The 22,120-nt window shown below is 43.5% G+C and overlaps 2 protein-coding genes across 2 annotated transcripts in view; one reads left to right on the forward strand and one right to left on the reverse strand.

Annotated features, from left to right (window-relative positions):
* Positions 1-884: 884 nt before the first annotated feature.
* LOC143923859 (uncharacterized) lies at positions 885-5,816 on the forward strand. The gene is made up of 2 exons (XM_077447781.1): positions 885-2,125; positions 4,287-5,816. Exons 1-2 carry the CDS (start codon positions 1,124-1,126, stop codon positions 4,449-4,451), a joined length of 1,167 nt encoding a protein of 388 aa, XP_077303907.1. The 5' UTR covers positions 885-1,123; the 3' UTR covers positions 4,452-5,816.
* A 5,960-nt stretch (positions 5,817-11,776) lies between these two features.
* SLC4A3 (solute carrier family 4 member 3) overlaps positions 11,777-22,120 on the reverse strand; it is a 73,752-nt gene continuing 63,408 nt past the window's right edge. The window contains exons 16-18 of the mRNA XM_077447782.1: positions 21,711-21,880; positions 19,232-19,405; positions 11,777-15,145 (exon numbers count right to left, since the gene is read on the reverse strand). Coding sequence (XP_077303908.1) covers positions 15,068-15,145; positions 19,232-19,405; positions 21,711-21,880 — 422 coding nt within the window. The 3' untranslated portion in view covers positions 11,777-15,067. The remainder of the gene's footprint in view (positions 15,146-19,231; positions 19,406-21,710; positions 21,881-22,120) is intronic.

Genomic DNA, 22,120 nt, shown 5'->3' on the forward strand with positions numbered 1-22,120 from the left:
AAAAAATTTTTTATTGGATATTTTTTATAGCAGAAAGTAAAAAATATTGTTTTTTTTTTTTTCAAAATTTTCTGTCTTTTTCCTTTATATAATAATTAAAAAAAACAGTGGTCAAATACCACCAAAAGAAAGTTCTATTTGTGTGAAAAGAATTTATTTTGGGGTACAGTGTTACATGACCACGCAATTACCAGTTAAAATAGCACAGTGTTAAATAGCAAAAAATGGCCTGGTCATGAAGAGGGTAAATGTTCCCTACTTAAAAAAAGGAAACGTTTTGGCTGGAGACACACTTTAAAGTTAGCAATACACTAGTAGATGTACGAACGTTGGTATGAATGTTTGTACAAAAATTTTAATGCATTCGATGACTTGACAAATGCCATTACAAAGTATTTCAAAATTTTGTTTACTTTTAAAATTCGATTTTGCAAGAAATGGAATTTACCTAATGAAAACCACATTCACTTTTAGGAAACTAAATATTCAAGAAAACTTTTCCATCCTGCTTCTTCAAATTTTCTTCTTTCTGTGGTCAAAAATGATCACACTAATGAATAGAAAAATGGATGAACATTCTTAAAAAGAAAAAAATTCGAACTAGTGTATACTCAACTTAGGTAAGAGGCACTGATTTTCTACTGCTGAATACCTGAACATGGCAGTAGAGATTTAAAAAGCAAAATCAGTCTTCACCTGCGACAGATCTACATGAAATATTTATGTCTTCAGTCATTTACTGGAATCCTAGTCAGCACTGGAGACCGCCGGTAATTGGCAGAAATTAAACACTAGTCTTATCAGCAGGTGCAGGTCTAAACCTGCCTGGGGTTGCTGGGAGACCGACCAGCTCTGCGTAATCTTTAAAACGAGTCCAGCAAAGGGGAAGGGACAATAGAATAAATAAGAAAGCCGCACATACCTGAGATTTACAGGTAGCTAACAGACAAGCTAAAAGCAAAAACTTTGAAAAGTTTGGAGAATGTTGGTGGCAACCCAACTCTGAGATCCTTCAAGAGCTAATGGAACGTTCCTAAGCTTGGACAAACACTAGAGGTGAAAAGTATATTCTACAGAGGAACTAAATTATTATCTTAGTATAGAGCTTTGTGCTGCCACTGGGATGGATAAGTTATACAAATCCTTACGGGAAGAACTTCGGGTCTTTGAAGAACAAGTTCAGAAGTGTCGTGTGAACTTTGACCTGCAGACATTGCAGAGGGCCCTGGCACTGCTATCAGAAGACCACAAGGTAGAAGTTCATAACTGGAAGCATATAGAGCAGTATGTCCAATCTTCTTCCACCACCAGGGAACAAGGGGTGCAACTTCATAAATACTTATCCTGGCTTCTGTCCTATGTGAAGTATCTGCGGACAATGAAGGATGCTTTTGACGACCATGTTGTTTTTCCTTTGTGTGATAACCTCTATGTCAATGACGAGGATGAGACCACACTAACTCCGATCCCGCTGTCCCCTTCAAATATCTCAGGCAGTGCGCGACAACTCTTCCACCACCGTCGTAATTGGGCCCTTCTTCTGAGCACAGGGAGTCCAGGACAACAGAATTATAATGGAACTCCACGTTCCATGGCTCTTCTACATTGTATCCCAGATATATTTGAAGAGAGTCTAGTGACAGCTAACCTGGCACAAAACTGGATTCTGCTCCATGAAACTCAATCCAAGAAACCTTCACCCATCTTTGAAACCCAACCTGAGTTGGGCATAGAATATCTTAGGATAGGAGATGACAGACAACTTTTTGGGGCCTTTAAACACTCAGCTGACATAGAAGCTCAGTCCCATCTAAAGGACACAAGGGAGCATATGATGTTTCTCTTATGGAGAGCAGGGCGGGCTGAGGTTCTGGAGCACCAAATGAAAGATGCCAAACAGAAGGTTCGGACTTTGCAACAAGACATTGATGAACTGAAGCAGTTAATGCAGAAAGATGGACAGGGAACATCTGATGTACAGAGCACTATCAGCCTGGAGAATAATAAGAGGCTGGAGAAACTTCAGAGGCAGCTGAACTTAGAAAAGTTTCACCAGCAGATCGTAAACTGTGACTGGCAACTAGAGCTGGAAGTTCGACCATCACTCATTCGACAAATAAATGCAGTAAGTTCTATCAACCTGTTCCTTATCCTAGCCAGCCATTCTAAACCAGGGTTCCATGGAACCCTAAGGTTCTTCATGAGTTTGCTAGGGGTTACCAGAACTGTGGCTGATTATTCTACCATTGACACTGACTGCTGTGTGGGCAACACCACTTGGCAGAGCCAGCTGCATGAGACCAATGGTCTTTTTATCTGTCTTAAAAAGGGGCATTCTTCCCATTGGTGACCAATTAATTGATTTTAGCAGGGGTAAAGACCTGAAATTTAGCAGGGGTTCCCCAAGACCTGAAAATTATTTTAAGGGTTTCTCTTGGGTTGAGAAAGGCTGATCTTAGCACTTGCATAGTCCAGTATGTGATCCAGTATGTGTGAGGGGTACAACCTGTTTAGGCACAAAGAAACAATGTAGTCCAACATTACAGATGTTTTCCAGCATGTTGTGAATAGTCGGCTGCAGTGGCGGCTGGTGCTCAAATTTTTTTTTTGGGGGTGGGGTGGGCGCAAACAAACTGAAAAAAAAAAAAACATCAAGTGCAGCCCCTGTGCACATCAAAAACACAGCCACTGTACCCATAAGTTGCCGCCACTGTGCCATCAAGCACAGCTACTGTACCCATCAATTGCTGCCAGTGTGCCCATCAATTGCCTCCACTGTGCCCATCAATTGCCAACACTGTGCCCATCAATTGCTGACATGTCAAAATATATAGTAACAGTACAATTTACCAAAAGCTCTAATTTATCTGTAGCAGTGCCCCCCTGCAGGGGCTGCTGATAATTGTGGTCCATCTCTCACCCTGCACAACCAGGCACACAAATTTTCAAACATACAGCAGTCAAGAAATAGTTCTTGTACTTGATTTTGTTGTTTTTATTGAGGGGATTATAACTTGGATTGGGATAGGGTACATATGGGATGTCCACTTGATCAATAGGAATTCTACGGGATTCTACAATATACATCCGTTATATACACACTTCTCCTCTTCTACTTCCAGCACAAACTTGCTTGTAGAACTACAATTCCCAGGACCAGCTAGGACTGAATTTAAGGCCTGACACTGGCTCAGCCAGGCCCAAAGCAAAATGCCCTTTGCAGGCAGGGACCACGGGTCCCTATCATGTAGAAAAATATAGTAGTCCTCGTTCTATCTATCCCACATGGCTACTGATCCCAATGCCACCTCTTCAGGCCCTGTCAGCCCCCCTGGCCACAGCTGCCTCTTTCCACTGCCCATGTCACTATAGTCCTCATTACCCACCCCAGGCTGCTTGTACAGCTTCTCCTCCGCTGGGCTGACCCTGAGTATTTAAGGGGGGCTGCCCCCTGCCAATGCAAGTTAGGGATTGGTCAGAGCCCTCAGAAAACTCCAGGCAGCTCCAGTAACTTTGCATATGTTTATAATAGTGATCAAACTGTATAACAGTGATCAAACTGTATAACAGTGATCAAACTGTGGGGATGTCTTGTGCAATGACAGTGTCTCTGCAAAGGGCATTGCCCAACCCCTTTACATTCACCCTACTTGCACTCCCCCACTACTTCTTCTTCCTTTGAGAAAACCCTAAACCTCTGGATACAGGGTAGCATGTGACCTACTCCCCTGTGATGTTGCCCAGGCATATCAGCTAATTTCTAGGCTTGAGTGCTACCATATGACCTAGGGGGTGAAATCACTGCTCTTCCATGTCACCCACTCAACCAATTTCATACAAAGGAGGAAGGAGCGATTAAGGGAGTGCAAGCAAGGTATTATATTGGGATCAAGGGATGGCACTACCACTATCTATACCAGCCTTTCTCAACCTTTTCAACACAGAGGAACCCTTGAAATAGTTCTCCAGTCTCTGGGAACCCCTGCTAAAAATTAGAAATGTACAACTTATGATACATTAGTGTGATGGTCAGTGGGAAAAATGGTCCTTACACTTGTGGTCAATGGGAAGAATTACCTCCTTACAGATATCTAAAAAGATCAATGGTGTCATTGGGAACTTATCTGAGAGGCGGAAATTGCTCAATGCTGAAGGAACCCCTAGCAACCTCTGGAGAAACCCTGGTTGAGAATCGCTGATCTATACCCTACACGAGCAAGTTGTCCTTGCATCTTTAAGGTTATAAACTATCACAGTAATTCAAATTGATCTGTTGTTGTCCCCAGGTTCGCGAGCGCTGTACAGAACTTGAAAGCTCAATGAATACCCATAAGGAGCTCCACAAGGAACCATCCCAGGAGTCGGTGGGAACATTGAGTGATGGGGAATGGGATAATAGCTCCACCATCTCCCACAGTTCAACATATTCCTCTGTTTTTTCCACCCATTGATGAGTTCATGCAATTAATATGACTGAATCTTATTCCATTTTAACCACTGCTCTCGCACGTGCACACCCCCTATGGACCAGCGCAAGTTTTACATTTTTTCACAATTTTTTCATGCATATACTGTATACTTTGAGCCTGTTTATTCAGCAATAGCTTTGTCATAAGTTAAGATAACACAGTAATACATTATCTTTCTATTTGTGATGTTGTCTTGCAAAATTATTTGAATTTTATTTATGCAATCAATAGCCAAAACCCCCAAAAAATTCACTTTTTTCTACTTTGATCAGTGTTAGTTTTAAAGAATGTTATAGTAGATAAAAGTATACCTTTTATTATATAATTTCTCCTATTTAAAATGAAACTATGATTCTTGCACAAAGCGTTGCAGAGTTGTTTACAAAATTACAAATAAAGTTTTGTTTTTCAATGTTGCCCTTGTTTGATGCAACACTAAAAAATAAACAAAATGAACAAAAACAAAAAAGTGTCAATATTATGGGTTAGAAAAATGAATAGAGAATTAAATTGGTAAGTAAATAATAGCTAACAGGGAGAAGGAGAAGAAGAGATTAATTCGGGCTGTTTTTTGGTAAACTAATGAATAATAAGGGATTAAATACGAACAAATTTTTCAAATAACAAAAAAATGCAATCTTTTTTTTTATTGTGAGGTTGCTTTAACTGACATCATATACAGCTTCTGAAGATGTAGGTCCAATTTGAGTTCCGAATCCTCTACATGTTTTGCAAATAAATTTGCTTCCTCAGGAGGAATTGGCCTAATACATCCAAAGAGAAATACAATCCTTTATTGATTTTATCACAAAATATAGAATTTAAGAGGGGGAGGGGAGAAAGAGGGTATACATTCTTATACAATGAATACATAATACTTGAAGTATGTGCGTGCCTCACTTGAGATGAAATCAACTTTGAAGAAGGAGCGTGGCCATCACGTCCATTCACGGCCCGTACGCTCAGGAAACGTGTCGCACCCCAGTGACGTCATCCCCTTTCGCATGGATACCAGCTTGCGCTTCAAGCCTCATGCTGATACACACTCCACCGTGGCCATCAGAGAACCATCTACCAGTGTAGGAGAAGATAACACAACGCACCTCCACTGGAAGAATGAGGGACTGACCACACTGATGATCCCCTGTTGTTGGGACTACATTAATGCTTGTTTTTAACTATTAAAATGTGAGTTGCCATTTGATTACCTATTGTATATTAAACCTGTTTAAAAAAATCTGCACCCAGAGGTGCCTCTTCTTCCCTTCTTGTTTTTATTGTGCAGAAACGTGGTTTCTGTTCCCCCTGGATGGCTGCCGTGAGTGTGGATAATCTCCCTTCCCCACTTATCATTATTCCTTTCAAATTGTGGACCTTCTTTAACCACTTGCCGACCAGGCCATAGCCGAAAGATGGCTACAGAGCGGTCGGGTTTTTCTGGGTGGACGTCCATGGACATCCTCCCAGAATATTGCTCTGGCGCGCCCCCCTGGGGCGCGCTCCTGTAAACATCCGTGACCGCCGGGTCCAGAAGACCCGGCTCATCACAGATCGCGGTAAACGGCTGCTGGTAGCACCACGTGATCGCTCCATCAAATGACGCAGCGATCACTTGTAAACAAACCGGTGTCATGTCATGACGCCGTTTCCTCCCTCCCCTCTCTGTACCGATCGGTACAGAGTGAGGGGAGAGGGGGAGAGATTGCAGCAGCGCTGTGGGCTGGATGTGTAGTGCTCACAGCACTGCTCAGTGACAATAATCTGCAGTACTCTGCCCATACTGTGCAATAATCTGCCAATACTCTGCAACAGTGTGCAATACTCTGCCCATACTGTGCAATACTCTGCCAATACTCTGCAACACTGTGCAACACTGAGCAATACTCTGAAAATACTTGCCAATACTCGCCAATACTCTGCCAGTACTCGCCAATAGTTGCCGGTACTCGCCAATACTCTGCCAATACTCGCCAATAAATTTTAACAGAAACAAAGAATACATTTTTTTTTTTTTTACCAAATTCTCAGACTTATTAGATTTATAGCACAAAAAAAAAACCCAGCGGTGATTAAATACCACCAAAAGAAAGCTCTATTTGTTTGAAAAAAGGACAAAAATTTCATACAAGTACAGTGTTGCATGACTGAGTAATTGTCATTCAAAATGTGAGAGCACCGAAAGGTGAAAATTGGTCTAGTTAGGAAGGGGGTTTAAGTGCCCAGAGGTCAAGTGGTTAATACAATCATATAGATTGTGGGCTTGAGGCCTCTTATTGTATGCATATATTACTATGCTCACCAAGCACATCGATATAGTATTTTAGGGATAATAATTGTTTTAGTTTTTGCGCCTTCTACCTATAAATTGCTGTGTACAGAACTCCTCCAGGTGGCCATATTGCATTTTACAGAAAATGACAGCGCAGCAGATTGAAAAGAAAAGGTCATTTTTAATAACATTCAATTACAATATGACTTGTGACGGAATTGTATGCGCTATATTATTATTGTTTTTTATTTGCTAATCTTTTTAGCAAAGTCATCATTGCCTTAAAGAACAGATTTTTTTGAGCATCCTGCCAGCGCACCGCTCCAGTGTGAAAGCCCTTGGGGCTTTCACATTGAGGAGATAGCAGCGGCTGTAACAGGGCGCTTTGCAGGTGCTATTTTTAGCACTGTAGCACCTGCAAAGTGCCCCGGTGTGAAATATACTTTTGCTAATAGGTGTCCCTAGGTATGTTAAAGTGTTGGGATCTTTAGGTGGTCATTACTGACTTGTCCCTACAGCTGTGCAACCAACCGGTCACCCAACCCTCCTTTAGTGCCATATAGGAGAATGTCTTTCCATGCAGGTCACTTGAGGTCTGTCCCTGAATAACGAGAGGTCGGTGTCTTGTCCATTCTCCTATTGTCTCCTTGACTTGTATTGGATGTAGGAAAGCCCTGACTGCACTTTGAAGAGTCCATTAGCACTAATGCAGCATTTTGTTTTGTGTCTGCTTTGATGTGCTCTCTTTGTGTCGGATTGGCAGGAATCTTCCCGGCTCATTAAGTACAATTAGAGAAGATTTCATTCATTTCGCTCCAACCAGAACGTGTGAGCTGAAATCCCGGGCCTGGCTGTAGGCCAGATCTCAGAGGATGAAGGCACGATTTGGGCTATTTTAAGCCTTGGCGAGGACAGAGAAGAAGAAGAAGAAGGTCCCTTGTTGATGGAGGAGCTGGGCTCCTCCACTCATTATACAGTTCATGCTTCAGTCATGATTATCTAACCAGGACTAGGCAGTGGCATCGGACTGACAACATTTAAAGCTGAACTCCACTTTCGTGGAAAAGAAAAAAAAATGATAAGAGTGTATACAAATGCAATACAAGTCATATTGTAATTTAATGTTATTAAAAATTACCTTTCCTTTTCTGCACCTCTGTAATTTTCAGTAAAATTCAATATGGCAACCTGAAGGCGTTCTGTAGACAGATGATGTATAGAATGCCCCCCAGTAATGTAATTTCCAGCTTGTCTGATTGGCTCACTGATTTTCCCAGAAATCTGCACTAAGATACAAGTCATATATCAGGCATCCCCTGCAAAAAAAATTCATTTTTGGTGTAGTATTTCCAACAGGAACAAGCAAACAAAGGGTTGGGGGGGGGGGGGGGGGTTATTTTTACATAAATTGTTGGAAATAAAAAAAAAAAATCTTGGCACTAAGGGGATTAAAGCATGGAGCTTGGTAATGGCACACTGAATACATCAAATGTACAGGTCATACACAGAGGCAATTATGGGGCTACTTTATTGGTCACATAAAGTAAAAGGGTGGAGATGAAGGGGTTAATGTACAGGTCACGTAAAGTAGAAGGATGGAGATAAAGGGGTTAATCATCATTAAATCTTGGGGGATGCAGTCCACCCCAACACAACCCCCCCCCCCTCCACTATACAGCCAAGTGGCATTTACTTGCCTGGGATGGAGTCCCTGAACTCGCTATTGTCAATGCTGTACCAATTCCTGTGTAGGGCATCCCCTGAGTCCCTCCATACATGCTGGATACTGTGGCTTCTATTCTTGCAAGGCATTCCTCCAGACATGCCCAGGCCACATTCAGAACTCTCCTGGGCCGCATGCTGTCTGTGGGTTGGACACCCCTGCATTCATTCATTAGTTTCTCCTTTCTTCACTGCAAGAGGAAGGGGAGGGCTCTCCAATGTAAACATTACACTGTTTACATCTGCGTTTGCTGTGATTGCTGCGATGACCAATCACATGGTACAGAGTCGCTCAGATCGGCTCTGCACACGGTGCCTATGAACTGACTCGCCCAATGATGGCTAAGATCACAACCATTTATGGGGGCACTGGTTGACAAAGGGTGATTTCTGCAGTGCCGTATATAAACTGCACCACTTCACCATTCAAAAATGTACAGCGGTACATAAGTGGTTAATACACCATAAAATCTATTTTTTTAATGCAAACTGCTTTTGATTTTATCAGTCACTTGCAGCCCCTGTACAGCAGGAATTACACTGGGTAAGTGAGAAGAAGCCTATTAGTTGTGTTTAGTGGTCATATGCTAACAAGCGTAATGCTGACTGGAGGAGAGATCAGGCTCATTGGTTTTCTTTTACTGTCCAATCACAGGATGGGGAGGGATATTACCTGTAATTGTCAGTGAACTGCAGCAGATAAAAATCGGGTCTGCTGTCTTGCCAAACAGGGCTGTGCTGTGTGGCAGAGTTGTGCAAATCTCAGAACTGGATGGCCACAAATACAAAATCCTTTGCCATGTTAGACTGTTGCCCTATATACAGTATATCTGTCGGTGTATTCATCCGATTGCCTGCAGTTCATTTTTTTTCACCTACGCATGTGCAGGGGCCCTATAATGCAGTTGTGCTCTAGACTATTCTCTGCAACAGTCTGCTGCCCCTCTTTGTTGCACACAGTTGATAGCAGCAGTAAAATCAGATGAGTCCACTTTTTCTTTTCTGCTTTCCTGTGGATAAAAGGTGAAGTGCCACTCAGCGTTATCTGGATTAACCCTTTCCTGTAAAGCCTCCGTTATGCTCTTATTGTACACAAGTGAATTCCAGTTATTTGTACCCTGGTTTTTAGATACATACAATACATACAAAGAGGTTAGGTATCTCAGCCAGAGAGAGACATTTTTGGATTTTTGAGACCAAAGACCAAAGCTCCTGAAGGGTTGAATGTAGAGTTCGACCTCAATTTCTTTATTTCTGATAGGTAATCTGTAAATTTTGTTTCGTTTAAGAGTTTTAGTCTTCTGAACTTATTTTAAAGATGAATGATTGTTTATACAGGTTTATATTTTTGTGAAGGATACTGGTACACATATTTTTCTTATACCATTTTATTATATACTGTATATATTTTAATATATATATTTTTATTAAATGTTTTTTATTTTTTATTTTAGGTATTATTATCTCTTATGGACATTATTTAATAGCGTTCTTGTTTTTTTTTTTATCTCCTCCTTTGTTTATCATTGGTGGCCTTAATGGGCCGACCAGTTTCAGTGGGACATTTTTCTCTTGTTACTATGTGGGGTGACATGATATATGTAATACCGGAAGTGTGCGCTGTTGGGGTATGGTGTCTGTGTTTTTAATGACACTAGATAGCTTTATCTATCATCAGGTGACTCACTAACTCCACCCCGCTGACGAAGTCCCATTGGACGTAACGCGTACAGGAGGTGGAGTTTGTATGTGACGCCAACCGCTGCTATCCTGGCTCGCACGAGAAGTGACACTACATGTCTGTTACAGGGGCATTACCAAGTGGAGAGTTTTCGACCTCCACCTGCTTTATTTCTGATAGGTAATCTGTAAATTTTGAAAATTTTGTTTAGTTTAAGAGTTTTATTTTTTTGAACTTATTTTAGAGGTGATTGTTTATACAGGTTTATATTTTTGTGACGGATAGTAGTGTTTAGTTTAAGAGTTTTAGTCTTCTGAACTTATTTTAAAGATGAATGATTGTTTATACAGGTTTATATTTTTGTGAAGGATACTGGTACACATATTTTTCTTATACCATTTTATTATATACTGTATATATTTTAATATATATATTTTTATGAAATGTTTATTTTTTATTTTAGGTATTATTATTACCTCTTATGGACATTATTTAATAGAGTTCTTTTTTTTTTTATCCCCTCCTTCGTTTATCGTTGGTGGCCTTAGTGGGCCGACCAGTTTCAGCAGGACGTTTTTCTCTTGTCACTATGTGGGGTGACATGATATGTAATACCGCAAGTGTGCACTGTTGCGGTATGGTGTCTGTGTTTTTAATGACACTGGATAGCTTTATCTATCATCGGGTGACTCACTAACTCCACCCTGCCGACGAAGTCCCATTGGACGTAACGCGTACGGGGGTTGGATTTTTTATGTGACGTCACCCGCTGCTATCCTGGCTTGCACAAGAGTGACACTACATGTTTGTTAAATGGGCATTACGAAGAAGAGTTTTTGTGAGTGTTTTAACTTATTTTGGTAATAAAGACAGAGGGGTTGGGACTAAAGGCCAATAGACTGCACTATGCAAAGTGCAGTTGTGCCAGATCTAAGTAAATGAGGAGGAAGCTGCTGGCTGACTTCCATCATCCAATCACATAAAAGCACAAATTCATTTTTTTTTATTTCCTTGCATGTGATTGGGTATTCTTTGCAACTCTCAAAAGCCAACCCACCATGCTGCAGCCGTGTGCATTGCACACAGTTGTAGCACAGCCCCATTCACTTGAATGGGTCACCTGTAGCAGCAGTACTGCTGGCCAAAAGCGACTTGCTGTTTAATTATCATATACAGTCCTGAGCAGCTACATGCTCTTGTTCATAGTAAGACTGCAGTTCAACTGCCTGCTTTTACCACCCACTGGCTGCTCAATAAATAAGCCCTTAGTGCACTATTTTTTTTTAAAAAAAGCTTCTTGCGGCATTTTTGGTGTGGTTTCCAGCAAGTTCATCTTCCACAGAGAAGATTGGCACTTAAAATGCAGCAAACAAAAAAAATGCAAGCGTAACCTTACACACTAACACACTAGGGACCCATCTGTTATTCTTATCGGCAGCCTCAGAAGCTGATTCTTCCTACCTCACCTGAGCTCACTAATAGCAGATTATAGATATGCACATTGCAGAACTGGACAGCCATAAAAAACATCTCCCATGAATGTATTGCATCTGTATTAAGCTGTTTGCCTATAGTTCAGTTGCAAAAGAAAACTCTGTAACAAGAAAGGTGTTTAATTTTAAATTTAATAAATATTTGTTTTTTTTTATTATTTCATTTTTATTTTTTAAAAGAAGATCCATCATTATATTTTTTTTACAGTTCTGTCCCCTATGGAACAATGTGCATGGAGCACTTTGTTCCATATTTCTAAGCACTTTCTAACCCTAGTTATGAGGTCTGATCCTAGTTGGGAGGTTCCTTCCCCACCTGCAACAGTCGATCTGACAACAGCTATGAGGGAGACGGCTGATTCATATGTGTAGCTTGTCTCAGCCATTACCAGTTTCCTGAGACAAGCAGAAGCAAGAGAAATGCAGAGGCTGACAAGTCCCACCTCTCACTGCATGCTTGTCTCGGTAAAGTGCCCAGAGCCAGTACAAGCTGAAAGCGGACCTTCAGTCATTTTTTCATCTTTCCATTTATTAAATCTTCTGCCTTGTTGTTTTACCTTTGGATAGTAATCCAATGCCAGTAAATACCTTATACAGCCCACTTTCTGTTTCTTGTCTGGTCATTAGCCTAGGCCTATGACATCATGCACGGCTCTCTCTCACTTTCGTGAGAGTTTGCCAAAAAGGGAGGAGGATGGGTCATAAGAGGGCCAATGAGAGCTGCAAAGCTGGAGGTATGCCTCTGTGTGTATGTGTAAATCCAGGAAGTGAACAGTCAGCAGCTTCAGCTGCCCACAGTTAAAATGGATGCAGCCAGACTTAGTGGACGGAGAATTCTGCAGCATATCTGGCAAGTACAGAACTACAGTATATGTAAAATAATGCCTCCTTCATAGCTGTTATGGCAGAGTCAAGACAACTTACACTTATGAAGCAACCATCTCCTTCATAGCTGTTGTTGAAGAGCCAAGACAAGCTACATTTATGAGCCAGCCGTCTCCTACATAGCTGTTGTTGAAGAGCTGAGACAAGCTGCACTTATGAACAGGCCCAGACTGGGACAAAAATTATGTTCAGGCATTTTGGACTGAGCAGCCCATGACATGTTAACCGGCTCCTTCCCCACTCTCCATCATGACGGATACCCCTGGAGAGGGGTGGGGGGGAACCCAGCAGAGGTGCGAGGGGGGCCAGTAAAAAAATAGGGGGGGGCAGAGAGCACAGGGAGAAAGCCAGAGATTACGGGGTGGGGCAGAGCATACGGGGGGTGGAGTGCATAGGGGGGCAGAGAGCACAGGGGAGAGGCAGAAAACACGGGAGAAGAGGAGAGCACAGGGGGGCTGGAGAACCCGGGGGTCTGGAGAGCACTGGGGGGGTCAGAGAGCACACAGGGAAACCAGAACATGGGGTGGGGTGGAGAGCACAGGGGGGCAGGAGAGCATGAGGGGCTGGAGAGCATGAGGGGGAGGCCAGAAAGCACGGAGGGAGGTGGAGAGCACAGGGGGGGGGGTGAAGAGCACTGGGGGGGGCTGAAGAGCACTGGGGGAGGTGGTAAACACTGAGGGGGGAGGCAGAGAGCCTGGAGGGAGGCTGAGAGCACAGGGCAAGGTGGAGAGCACTGGGGCGGTAGAGAGCACTGAGGGAGGCGGAGAGCATGGAAGGAAGCAGAGAGCACAGGGGGAGGCAGAGAGCACAGTTTGGCTCAAGAGCACTGGGGGACTGGAGAATACTGGGGGGGAGATGGAGAGCATGGGTGGAGGCAGAGAGCACTAAGGGGAGGTGGAGAGCACCGGAGACCACTGGGGGGCTGGAGAACATGGGGGGAGGCAGAGAGCACAGGAGGGGCTTGAGAGAACTGGGGGGGCTGGAGAGCAGTTGGGGGGCTGCAGCGCATTGAGAGGGAGGCAGAGAGCATGGGGGAGCATGCGGGGGCAACAGAAAAAAGCAGGATAGGAGGAGTGGTAGGGGTGGCTGAATATAGAAGAATCATTCTCTCCATTCCTCCTGCAGCCTCTGAATGCCCGCATTTCCTCCTCTCCCTCTCGCAGGCATTCAGAAGCTGCAGAAGGAATGGAGAAAATTATTCTTCTATATGCAGCCACCCCCTCTGCTCCTCCTATCCAGGTTACAGGGGTTCCCACTCACATTCTCTCTGATACGGCTCCATAGTGTCTGCTGCAGGTGTCTCCTCTAGCTCCTCCCCCCTTTTTGGTCATGCCCCCCATCGTTGATGGCTAAACTATACTGGTGATCGTGGAGAGGCAAAAAGTGTCTGATCCCCCCGTCATGTTTCTGCATCCCCGTCGCAGACGGCTGAACTGAACTGGCAGCCGCGTAGAGGTAGGGTGAGCGGCGCAGGCTCAAAGAGCAGAAAGCTGCCTTGGCCCTGCAAGAACTGGCAGCCCCGGCCCACCGGGCAAGTGCCCGGTGGCTTACAAATCAGCCATCTCCTTAATAGCTGTTGTTGAAGAGCTGAGACAAGCTACATTTATGAATCAGCCATCTCCTTCATAGCTGTTGTTGAAGAGCCGAGAGAAGCTACACTTATGAATCAGCCATCTGCTTCATAGATTTTGCAGAGCTGGGACAAGCTACAATTATGGACCAGCCATCTCCTTCATAGCTGTTGTTGAAGAGCCGAGACAAGTTGCACTTATGAAGGAGACAGTTGATTCATAACTGTTGTTGTAGCGACCACAGCAGGAAGGGAGCAGATCAAATCTCATAACTAGGGTTAGAAAGTGCTTATAAACATGGGACAAAGTACTACATGCACTCTGTACCATAGGGGAAAGAACTGAAAAATAAAAATTATAATGCTTCTTTAAGCATGGAACTCAAATTCATGTGATTGTGGGTTCTGGGAGCAGAATATGAAATAATGCGTGTGAGAGGTCGAAATAGGTTTGGGGTAAACCAGTTCCGGGCCCCAGCAGAACTAAAACCAGACACTGCAAGGAGGGGTTCTGATGAAAGGATCCATACGGAGGAATTCTGGTGAAAGGATCCATACGGAGGAGTTCTGTGGCGAAAGGATCTATACGGAAGAGTTCTGGAGAAAGGATCCATACGGAAAAGTTCTGAAGAAAGGATCCATACGGAGGAGTTCTGTGGAGAAAGGATCCATATGGAGGAGTTCTGGAGGAAGGATCCATGCGGAGGAGTTCTGGTGAAAGGATCCATATGGAGGAGTTCTGGAGAAAGGATCCATGCGGAGGAGTTCTGGTGAAAGGATCCATGCGGAGAAGTTCTGGTGAAAGGATCCATGCGGAGGAGTTCTGGTGAAAGGATCCATGCGGAGGAGTTCTGGTGAAAGGATCCATACGGAGGAGTTCTGGAGAAAAGATCCGTACAGAGGAGTTCTGGAGAAAAGATCCCTACGGAAGAGTTCTGGTGACAGGATCCATACTGATTTTGGCATAGTGGAGCAGGATCACACAGGCATATGAAGCTCATTGTATTCATCCTGGCCGTCTTCATCAAAGTTTGGTTCAACATCTTCAGCATCCAACTAAAAAGACCAAGCAGATATGAGCAATGAGATTGGCAGTTAAGGTGTCATCCCACTAAAATGGGTTTCTAGTTCACGTTAAAAGTTAAAGTATGACAACCAAAAAAGTTTGTCAACCAAAAATCCAGGCTTCTGTTAGGGTCATGTCATACAGGTGATTTATACAAAGTGATACTTTGTTTTGTGTTGCTTTTTGACTAAGGAAATTTGTTTTTCATTTTCATTCATTCATTTTAAATATTATATTAAAATTATGTTAAAATGTATATATTTTATTTTGGATGGAGTTGTCAACTTGTTAACTTTACAGCGATTTTGTAGCTTTGAGATCGAGTAATGTTTCAGGCAGCGAATCCGATCAGCTTGGCAGCGACTATCATTCTGCGTTTATCTTTTTCGCTTAGTTACAGATTGATGAAGGAAAGAGACTTGTAGCAGAGGACACTAACATAACAATATAGCCGAAGTTTAAAGGCTAAATTCACATAGCATTAAAGGGTTTCTAAAGACTCAAGGTTTTTTACCTTCATGCATTCTATGCATGAAGGTAAAAAAAACTTCTGTGTGCTGTCCCCCCCCCCCAATACTTACCGGAGCCCCATCTCAATCCAGCCATGTGCACAAGTGCCCCAACTCTTCAGGGTCCCTGCCTCCTCATTGGCTGAGACAGCAGTGGGAGTCATTGGCAATCACAGCCACTTAGCCAATGAGGAGAGAGAGGGCAGGGCTGAGCCGTGGCTCTGTGTGTAAATGGAAATGCAGAGCAGCGGCTTGGAAGTGAGCCTGCTTGGATGCCCCCATTGCAAGCTGTTTGCTGTGGGGGCACTCGGCCAGGGGGAGGAGCCAGGAGCTCCAGTGGGGGACCTGAGAAGAAGAGGATCAGGGCTGCTCTGTGCAAAACCACTGCACAGAGCATGTAAGTATAAATTTTAATAACACTTTAACCGGTTCCCGACCGGCTCACGCACATTTACTGCGGCACACTGGCACCACTGCATGAAATCCCATACATATACGGGGTTCCCTTTAAGAGCCACCAGAGGGCGTGTGCACTGCACAGTGGGGGACCCAATGCTCGTGGCATGCGGTCACGATCACCGCCGGCCACATGCGATCGTGTGCACGAGAGCCAGGCACAGGGATTTGTGTGTGTAAACACACAAATCTCTGTGCTGTCAGGGGAGAGGAGACATATTGTTTGTTCTTATTAAGTAGGAACAACAATATGTCTCCTCCTCTAGTCAGTCCTATACAGTTGGAACACACTGATGAAACACACATTTAACCCCTTGATCGCCCCCTAGTGTTAACCCTTCCCTGCCAGTGAATTTTACACAGTAATCAGTGCATATTTATAGCACTGTTCACTGTATAAATGTCAGTGATCCCAAAAATGTGTGAAAAGTGTCTGATCTGTCCATCGCAATATCGCAGTACCGCTAAAAATCGCAGATCATTGGCATTACTAGTAAAAGAATAAATAAATAATAAAAATGCCAGAAAAATGCCATAAATCTTTTCCATAGTTTGTAGACTATATATCTTTTGCGTAAACCAATCAATATACGCTTATTGCGATTTTTTTTTTTTTTTACCAAAAATATGTAGAAGAATATATATCGGCCTAAACTGATGAAGAAATTTTGTTTTTTAAAAACATTTCTGAGGATATTTATTATGGCAAAAAGTAAACAATATTGTTTTTTTTTTCTAAATTGATGCAATTTTTGTTTATAACAAAAAAAAAAAAAACGCAGAGGTGATCAAATACCACCAAAAGAAAGCTCTATTTGTGGGAAAAAAAGGATGCAAATTTTGTTTGGGTACAGCAGTTCATGACCGTGCAATTGTCAGTTAAAGCGACACAGTGGCAAATTGTAAAAAGTGCTCTGGTCAGGAAGATGGTAACATTTTCTAGAGCTGAAGTGGTTAATGTACTTATTTTGCAGAGATAAAAAAATGTTCTATATATCTTACACGCCCCTTACCGAAAGCGCAACCAGTTAATTTAAGGTGTACAGTGGTGTGAAAAAGTGTTTGCCCCCTTCCTCATTTCCTGTTCCTTTGCATGTTTGTCACACTTAAGTGTTTCGGAACATCAAACCAATTTAAACAATAGTCAAGGACAACACAAGTAAACACAAAATGCAATTTGTAAATGAAGGTGTTTATTATTAAAGGTGAAAAAAAATCCAAACCATCATGGCCCTGTGTGAAAAAGTGATTGCCCCCTAAACCTAATAACTGGTTGGGCCACCCTTAGCAGCAACAACTGCAACCAAGCGTTTGCGATAACATGCAATGAGGCTTTTACAGCGTCCTGGAGGAATTTTGGCCCACTCATCTTTGCAGAATTGTCCTAATTCAGTTACATTAGAGGGTTTTCGAGCATGAACGGCCTTTTTAAGGTCATACCACAACATCTCAATAGGATTCAGGTCAGGACTTTGGCTAGGCCACTCCAAAGTCTTCATTTTGTTTTTCTTCAGCCATTCGGTGGTGGACTTGCTGGTGTGTTTAGGATCATTGTCCTGCTGCAGAACCCAAGTTCGTTTCAGCTTGAGTACACGAACAGATGGTCGGACATTGTCCTTCAGGATCTCTTGGTAGACAGCAGAATTCATAGTTCCTTTTATCACGGCAAGTCTTCCAGGTCCTGAAGCAGCAAAACAGCCCCAGACCATCACACTACCACCACCATATTTTACTGTTGGTATAATGTTCTTTTTATGAAATGCAGTGTTCCTTCTACGCCAGATATACTTGGACACACACCTTCCAAAGAGTTCCACTTTTGTCTCATCGCTCCACAGAATGTTGTCCCAAAAGTCTTGGGGATCATCAAGATGTGTTGTGGAGAAATTGAGACGAGCTTTGATGTTCTTTTTGCTCAGCAGTGGTTTTCTCCTTGGAACTCTGCCATGCAGGCCATTTTTGCCCAGTCTTTTCCTGATGGTGGAGGCATGAACGCTGACCTTAACTGAGGCAAGTGAGGCCTGCAGTTCCTTGGACGTTGTTGTGGGGTCTTTTGTGACCTCTTGGATGAGTCGTCGCTGCGCTCTTGGGGTAATTTTGGGCGGCCGGCCACTCCTGGGAAGGTTCACCACTGTTCCATGTCTTCGCCATTTGTGGATAATGGCTCTCACTGTGGTTCGCTGGATTCCCAAAGCTTTGGAAATGGCTTTATAACCCTTTCCAGACTGATAGATCTCAATTACTTTCTTTCTCAATTGTTCCTGAATTTCTTTGGGTCTCGGCATGATGTGTAGCTTTTAAGGATCTTCTGGTGGACCTTACTGTGTCAAGCAGCTCCTATTTAAGTGATGCCTTGATTGTGAACAGGTGTGGCAATAATCAGGCCTGGGTGTGGCTAGAGAAATTGAACTCAGGTGTGGACAACCACAGTTATAGTATGTTTTAACAAGGGGGGGCAATCACTTTTTCACACAGGGCCATGATGGTTTGGATTTTTTTTCACCTTTAATAATAAACACCTTCATTTACAAATTGCATTTTGTGTTTACTTGTGTTGTCCTTGACTATTGTTTAAATTGGTTTGATGTTCCGAAACACTTAAGTGTGACAAACATGCAAAGGAACAGGAAATGAGGAAGGGGGCAAACACTTTTTCACACCACTGTATGAAGGTGGCCATACACTATACAACTTAATTGTACAAACTCTGTACGATCTCCTTTAGATTTAACAAAACAATATAATAGGAGAACACACCATCTATCCAATCCACTTTCTATCCAGTCAGGCAGAACCTTGCACTACATAGTTGATGGTAGATCTAAAGGAGATTGTACGATTAGATTGTATAGTGTATGGTGAGCTTTACAGAACCTAACATTAATCTGGCCAGTGGTCATTTTTGAGAATCATTTTTTTAAACATGCATTAACAATTAGGGTATGTGGACTTCCAATTGACAGTCCTTTCAAAACTACCCAACGCAAAAAATGCACAATGCACTGTGAGGCACACAAGATGGAAACAAGCCATTTATAAAATAGAGTGAACGTTTGTAAAATATAATAATTTTAACATAATTCAATGTAAAATGTATAAAGTATAACTTACAGCTTTTAGTTCTCTCTCGTGGAAAAACTTGGGCAGGATGAACCGTCTGAGCGGAACGGTGAGGATGAGGAGGAACGGGAAGGCCAGCGAAGCCGGAGACGATTTCACCACCCAGAGCAGCACAATACAAGAGAGCTGGACGCAGGTGAACAGATGCATCCTCCATGTGCACACCTAGAGGGACAGGACAAGGATATGGCCAAGTGTAGAGGAGCAGAAAGATTACAAAGTCATACTATGTAAAGTAGAACTCCCACCTTAAGTTTTTTGTTTCATTAGGGTAGGGGGCTCCAAACTTTGGAAACAAAGGGCTAGTTTACTGCTCCTCAGACTTTAGGGGGGGGGGGGGCGGACTGTGACCAGTGGGAGAAGAAAATTGTGTCAGTTGGAGGAATAGTGCCCTGTCTTTGGTGTTAGTGGGAAGCATAGCGGCTGATTGTTGGTATCAGTGGGAAGAATTGCCCCTGGTCATTGGTGTCACTGGGAGGAATAGTGCCCCATAATTTGTAACAGTGTGAGGAATAGTGCCCCATCATTGGTATCAGTGGGAGGAATAGTGCCCCATCATTGGCATCAGTGGGAGGAATAGTGCCCCATCATTGGTATCAGTGGGAGGATAGTGATCCATCATTGGTATCAGTGGAAGGAATAGTGCCCCATCATTGGTATCAGTGGGAGGATAGTGATCCATCATTGGTATCAGTGGGAGGAATAGTGCCCCATCATTGGTATCAGTGGGAGGAATAGTGCCCCATCATTGGTATCAGTGGGAGGAATAGTGCCCCATCATTGGTATCAGTGGGAGGAATAGTGCCCCATCATTGGCATCAGTGGGAGGAATAGTGCCCCATCATTGGTATCAGTGGGAGGATAGTGATCCATCATTGGCATCAGTGGGAGGAATAGTGCCCCATCATTGGTATCAGTGGGAGGATAGTGATCCATCATTGGTATCAGTGGGAGGAATAGTGCCCCATCATTGGCATCAGTGGGAGGAATAGTGCCCCATCATTGGTATCCGTGGGAGGATAGTGATCCATCATTGGTATCAGTGGAAGGAATAGTGCCCCATCATTGGTATCAGTGGGAGGAATAGTGCCCCATCATTGGCATCAGTGGGAGGAATAGTGCCCCATCATTGGTATCAGTGGGAGGATAGTGATCCATCATTGGTATCAGTGGAAGGAATAGTGATCCATCATTGGTATCAGTGGGAGGAATAGTGCCCCATCATTGGTATCAGTGGAAGGAATAGTGATCCATCATTGGTATCAGTGGGAGGAATAGTGCCCCATCATTGGTATCAGTGGGAGGACTAGTAATCAATCATTGGTGTCATTGGGAAAAATAGAGCCCCCATCATTGGTATCTGTGGGAGTACTAGTGATCAATCATTAGTGTCAGTGAGAGGAATAGTGCCCCATCATTGGTATCTGTGGGAGGACTAGTGATCAATCATTAGTGTCAGTGAGAGGAATAGTGCCCCATCATTGGTGTCAGTTGGAGGAATAGTGCCCCATCATTTGTGTCAGTGGGAGGAATAGTGATCCATCATTGGTGTCAATGGTGATGGGCACCAGGCACCTGAATTACAGCAGTGTTTTTTTTTTTAAGCTCCTGATTAGAGCCGTAGGCTCTAGTAGGCTTCCAAAATGTTAAACAGTGCACGCAATGCTGTGCGTTCGCTGTTTACTCAGTGTTGTGTTAGGAATAAATCCTAACACTGACCTGCCTCCCAGCCAATCAGGTGCTCGGGTCTGGATACCTGTCACCTGATTGGCTGAAACAACAGGCGCTGTGATTGGACACCTGATAGAGAGGACCGGAGACATCAAGGAGTGTGGACATGGAGGACACCACCATGACCCGCTGCGAGACAGGTAAGTCCTGACTCCTGGGCGATGCACACTGGCAGCATTTTATGGGGCACAGTAGCGGCAATTGAAGGGCACACTGGCAGCATTTTATGGGGCAAAGTAATGGCAATTGATGGGGCAAAGCAGCGGCAATTGATGGGCACACTAGCATCAATTGATGGGGCACACTGGCAGCAATTGATGGGTACAGTAGCTGCTTTTGATGGCACAGTGGCTGCGCTTGATGGACACAGTGGCAGCAATTGATGGGCACACTGGTGGCAATTTATTGGTACAGTGGCTGCGCTTGATGTGCACAGTGGCTGTGTTTGATGGGCACAGTGGCTGCACTTGATGGGCACAGTGGCTGCGGTTGATGGGCACAGTGGCTGCAATTGATGGGTTTATTTTCAGTTTGCTTGTGCCCCCCCAAAAATTTGGAGCACCAGCCACCACTGCCAGCTTCTATCTTCAGCTTGTTCAGTTTAACATGGAAAATAAAAGCTAAGAGCTTTCACTGGTCACCATGTACAGCTGCCCCAGCTTCTGTCTGCTCCAAGTTTGATAAATTCCTCTCAATGTAACTAATAATATATTGGTTCTTGTATGGCATGCACACTCACCTTCACCACGTAGGGGTGCTCCGGGTGATGCTTGGGGTGCATGAGGATCAGCAGAAGTCTCTCGAACAGTTGGATCCCAGTGAGGGATGTCACCCCCATATACAGGAAGATGCCAAATAGAACTGCCAGTGGGATCTGACGCAACATTTCTCCCATTACTATGGAGAGCCCTGCGGGAGGACAGATAACATACATTTTTAAAGAACGACTACCGTATACAAAATATTTGCATAATAAATTGCAATATCATCCTAATAAAAATATGTTGAATTTTGGCACCAAATACGTGGAAAAAGTTATCTGAAAACTCACTCTAACCCTCACAGTGACTCTAATGCCCTATACACATGGTCGGACTTTCCGACGGAAAATGTGCGATCGGATCTTGTTATCGGAAAATCCGATCGTGT

The sequence above is a fragment of the Lithobates pipiens genome, unplaced genomic scaffold (assembly GCF_037356315.1).
Source record: "Lithobates pipiens isolate NorthernLeopardFrog02 unplaced genomic scaffold, aLitPip1_a1.2 Scaffold_22, whole genome shotgun sequence".
Taxonomy (NCBI): domain Eukaryota; kingdom Metazoa; phylum Chordata; class Amphibia; order Anura; family Ranidae; genus Lithobates; species Lithobates pipiens.